The 4,492-nt window shown below is 32.3% G+C and overlaps 1 protein-coding gene across 1 annotated transcript; it reads right to left on the minus strand.

Annotated features, from left to right (window-relative positions):
- Nucleotides 1-482: 482 nt before the first annotated feature.
- Nucleotides 483-3,085, minus strand: LOC140054969 (uncharacterized). The gene is made up of 2 exons (XM_072100111.1): nt 3,081-3,085; nt 483-1,371 (listed from the first exon to the last, which is right to left on the minus strand). The coding sequence occupies exons 1-2, from the start codon at nt 3,083-3,085 to the stop codon at nt 483-485; spliced, it is 894 nt and encodes a 297-aa protein (XP_071956212.1).
- Nucleotides 3,086-4,492: the final 1,407 nt, after the last annotated feature.

The raw sequence follows: 4,492 nt of genomic DNA on the forward strand, positions 1-4,492 counted from the left end.
AAACAACTGGTTATAGACAAGTAAAATGTGGCTTAGAAATAATATAATTGTTGTATTTGGTGTAACAAAAAACATTATGTACCATGTTGTACAATATTGACCATAAAATGCTTTATTGAACGGTATAACACAGTTGCTTATTTATATTCTAACATGGCCTATAATCTAGCAATAACTATTTGCGTTCATCTCTGCCTATGTAAAATCACATCCGTACACTGTATTTATTTCAGTGCCCATGTTGCCGATACTCGATATTTTGATAACTTTTTGTGACGTCACCAATTATCGATTCTGAAAATCAATAGGATGATTTGTTGTTATGAAACTATTTTGAAAAACAAACAAGTGTATACTTAGCAAATTGCTTTGCATCAATTTTGCCAACAAATTATTTGTTTAATAGCGGTTAGGCATATTTAATGTAAAACAATATAACCCTAAATAAGGCGATATGTACCTACAGACAATGGAAATTCCTCTTAGTTGATTTTGACTCGCAGTTTATACAGTTTTGAATAGAAAGGAAGGCTGAAATCTATACATTCTTGTATATCTTCAGATATTTCCGATCTTTGCAGAACAGGTGACGGTTTTTGGAAGTGTGTGCTACCATATGTTGTCTTATGCCATCCACCAAGATCACCCCATTTTAGAATTTCTTTTGACAATTTCCAGTCCTTTCTTACTTCTTTGCCTCTTCTCCAATTTAGTAGTTTATCAGTATAACGTATGCCGGCAAATTTACAAAACTGACGAAGTATAGATTCAGGATTTTCAAGCAGATCATCAGCATCCATAATAAAAGGTTTCGGTTCGATTCCTGTTTTAATCAGATACTCGTACAACTGTAAACTTTCTCGAAATGCGTAAAGATCCGGAACGCCATCTGACCCGTTTCCGATAATTAGCCCACCGTCTTCCAGTCTATCCATCCTTACATGTGCATCCTTTAGAGAACTGAACACTCTTTCTGGCCTGCGAATTAAAAATGCATGTCGATAGCCCTTTGGTAGCATATCTATCTGTTTGATAATAGCAAGAGACATATCTTTTACGAAAACAACTTTCTTGTTTGGATATTCTGCTTCCAATATGTTTTCTTTCATGTATTTGTAAGAACAGTCTTTGGAGTTCCATGTTCCTTCATAAGTCATAGCTACGCCATCTGTTGTCTCTTGTAAGCTCCTTTTCAATGTTGTGGTAAGGTTTCCTTCACTGTCAGGGCCTACAATGAAAGCACTGAGATACGGCTGATTGATAATCTGTACATCTTCTAGATTGCTCATAGAAACCGTTAAGGCAGTAGAGACACTACGAGGGACGGCCCAAAGACAAATACGTACTTGAGACATCGTAGGCCTAAACGATCTGAAAGGAAGTTTTTGTAATAAAACGGCAATTAAATATTTAAAAAAAATTGTTTCAGTTGTATTACATTGATCACATGCAGTTATAGTAATAGGGGAAAAAGAAATAAGAATTGTCAGAAACATCCAATTACAATTGTATATATACAACATAATAAGGGCCTATAAGTCTCCATTTTGAATTTTGAAAAATAGAGCTGCTATGTGCCCGGAAATTGCACTTGATATATCAAACGAAATTATAAGTCTCCAAGAACAGCCCTACAATAGTTAGGGTGGAGCTAAGACAATTAAAAAATAAAGTTGCTAGGTCCCGGCCCCGGAAATAATTGGACGTATACTGTACTTCGAAATATGGGAGACAGCAAGTCCTACCACTAAGAAAAATTGAGCTGCTAGGTCCCCGGAAATTGCTTTTATACATACATACGAAATTGTAAGTATGAAGAACAAGGCGCATTGGTTTATTAAGCATAAAAAGCATAAATAAGCAGAATATAGCATTTGTATCTTTAGCTAATTTTGCACAATAAAGCATATAATAAGCTCTTACATAACCTTTTTCCCCTTTTTAGTCGCGTGGAAGCGACTCTATAGTTCACTATGTCGGTCGGTCGGTTTGTCGGTCTGTCGGTCTGTCTTTCGGTCCGGTATCACTATGCGTTTTATCGCTTTCTGACCTTATCTTGATATCAGTTTAATCTAGCTAAGTCAATTTTTCACAGTATATTCCTTATGGCCAGGAATCGATGTGGTTATGTTTTCACGGGGCGCAATAAAAAATTACGCGGTCTACGCACGATTTAACGAAATCACGTTTGTAATCATATCTTCACAACCATGAATCACAATTAAATAAAATTTGGTACTCATAAATTTCAGGGCATAAATCATCATAATAATGGCAATACAATTACGTGCGTAGCGCATGTAACGCATGCGTACGCGCGCTTAAAATTTTCGAAATTTATTTTCGATGAAATAAGAGTAAGTTTCAGGCAATTTTAAGCGTTTACAAAATTACCATGAGTGCGCAGATTTTTGCGCACGCACTGCGCGTTAAATGTTATTGCGCACTCTTTTTGCCCGATTTCTGTTTTCTTGATTTACTTTTCAACTCGAAATTACGTTATACGAGCACGTCAAAAGTGACAGGCTACGCACGTGTAAATTAAAAAAATATAACTGTTTTTAAACATTTCAACATTTTTAAACATGTTCAGTAATTTCGGTCAGTTGGTAGGTTGGTCGGTCGGTCGGTAAACACTAAGCACGCGACTGCAGCCATCTATATGGCCTTTTTTTGCATAGCTTATGTTTTGCTTAAGCTTTAAAGCAGCTATTATTATTAGAAGTACTAATACTGTTTTCTCTTCACTGCTTAAGCTATGCTTTGCTTTGCTAATGCTAATTTTGCTGCTTTTTTTTTTTTATAGAAATTGCTATTGCTCTTTTTAGCAATACTAATGCTATTATATTGACATGTTCTTAACTGTTGTTGAGTATAAAAAGGCATAAAAAGCAGAATATAGCATTTATATCTGTAGCTAATTTATGTGTTTAAGCTCTTACAGCTTATAATAATATGTGCTGATACTTCTAAATGCATTATGACATGCTGTAAGGTTTAGCTTAAGCTGCTGAAATTGCTAATATATTCTAACATGTAAAGTGTTCGTTAAGCTGCTGAAACTACTATTAATATATTACGACATCCTGTAATGTGTTGCTTAAGCTGGTAAAACTGCTAATATATTACAACACGAAGATCCTTACAGCTCATGATGTGCTTATACTGCTAAATGCATTATGATATGCTGTGAAGTTTAGCTTAAGCTGCTGAAACTGCTAATAATATATCATGACATGCTGTAAGTGTGTAGTGTTGCTTAAGCTGCTAAAACTGCTAATATTCTAAAATGCTGTAAAGTGTTGATTAAGCTGCTAAAACTGCTAATATATTCTGTTTATCTTTAGGAAGACATTTTTATATTTACAAAGTAGTTTTTATTTAGGAAGGAGTTTTTTTAGATTTACAAAATATTTAACAAGTGATAACCCCTTTGAATCTACAGTAAAAAGAACAATTTTCAATTGTTGCAATAATGACATCCTGCTCATTTCCAAAATTTTGGTCTGTACAATTCAATCAATTTTTATAATATTTTTTATAAATAAACAATATTTATACCATAAAAATCTAGTAATCTTAACATTAAAGATATAGGTCAGTAATACCATAACATATATACCAATTTACACATTCCTCAACTTTTATATATTTATTTAGAATTATTAGAATTATAGGATTAGGTTTTTAATATTTAGGAAAAACGTTTATATATTTGGGGACGATTTTTATATATTTAGGAACGACTTTGATGTCTAGAATCATTATAATTATTTATAGGGTTAGGTTTTTAATATTTAGAAATAAATTTTATATATTTAGGGACGAGTTTGATATATTTAGAATTATTAGAATTATAGGGTTTGGTTTTTAATATTTAGGAAGAACTTTGATATATTTAGGGATGACTTTGATATATTTAGAATTATTATAATTAAGTAACTTTACTATTAGTAAAGTTATAATATGCATTTCAACGAATAATTTCCATTTTATTGCCTACTACTAGGCGTACTATACCATACGCAAGTTCGCAACGTACTGTATTAAATTACTGATTTAAATTAATAATATTAAATCAAAATATTATGATTGTGCCTGGAGACTACAAATAAGGCCATGTGGGATTTTAATTAAGTCTCGATCCATAAAAGAAAGAACGAAATAGTAAAGATCTATTGTCCCCCTGAAAAACATAATTCTTAACAAAATTTTTGTTGAATATGCCATTTTAATATAGCATAATAATTATCCACTTTGACCAAAAATTGGATCTAAAAAAAAATGTATTTACCTGAAAAACTGTAATTTAAAGCCAAAAATGGTCAAATTGGCTGCCAGCCAATGTGTTTTTGGTTGAATTTAGCCATTTATTTAAGATAAGATAAGATAAGATAAGATAACTTTTTATTGATCCTCAAAAAGGAAATTCATTGCTCGTCATAATAACAAGAAAACACAATAAAAACAGATATAGCATAAAACCATTCAT

The sequence above is a fragment of the Antedon mediterranea genome, chromosome 7, assembly GCF_964355755.1.
Source record: "Antedon mediterranea chromosome 7, ecAntMedi1.1, whole genome shotgun sequence".
Lineage (NCBI taxonomy): Eukaryota > Metazoa > Echinodermata > Crinoidea > Comatulida > Antedonidae > Antedon > Antedon mediterranea.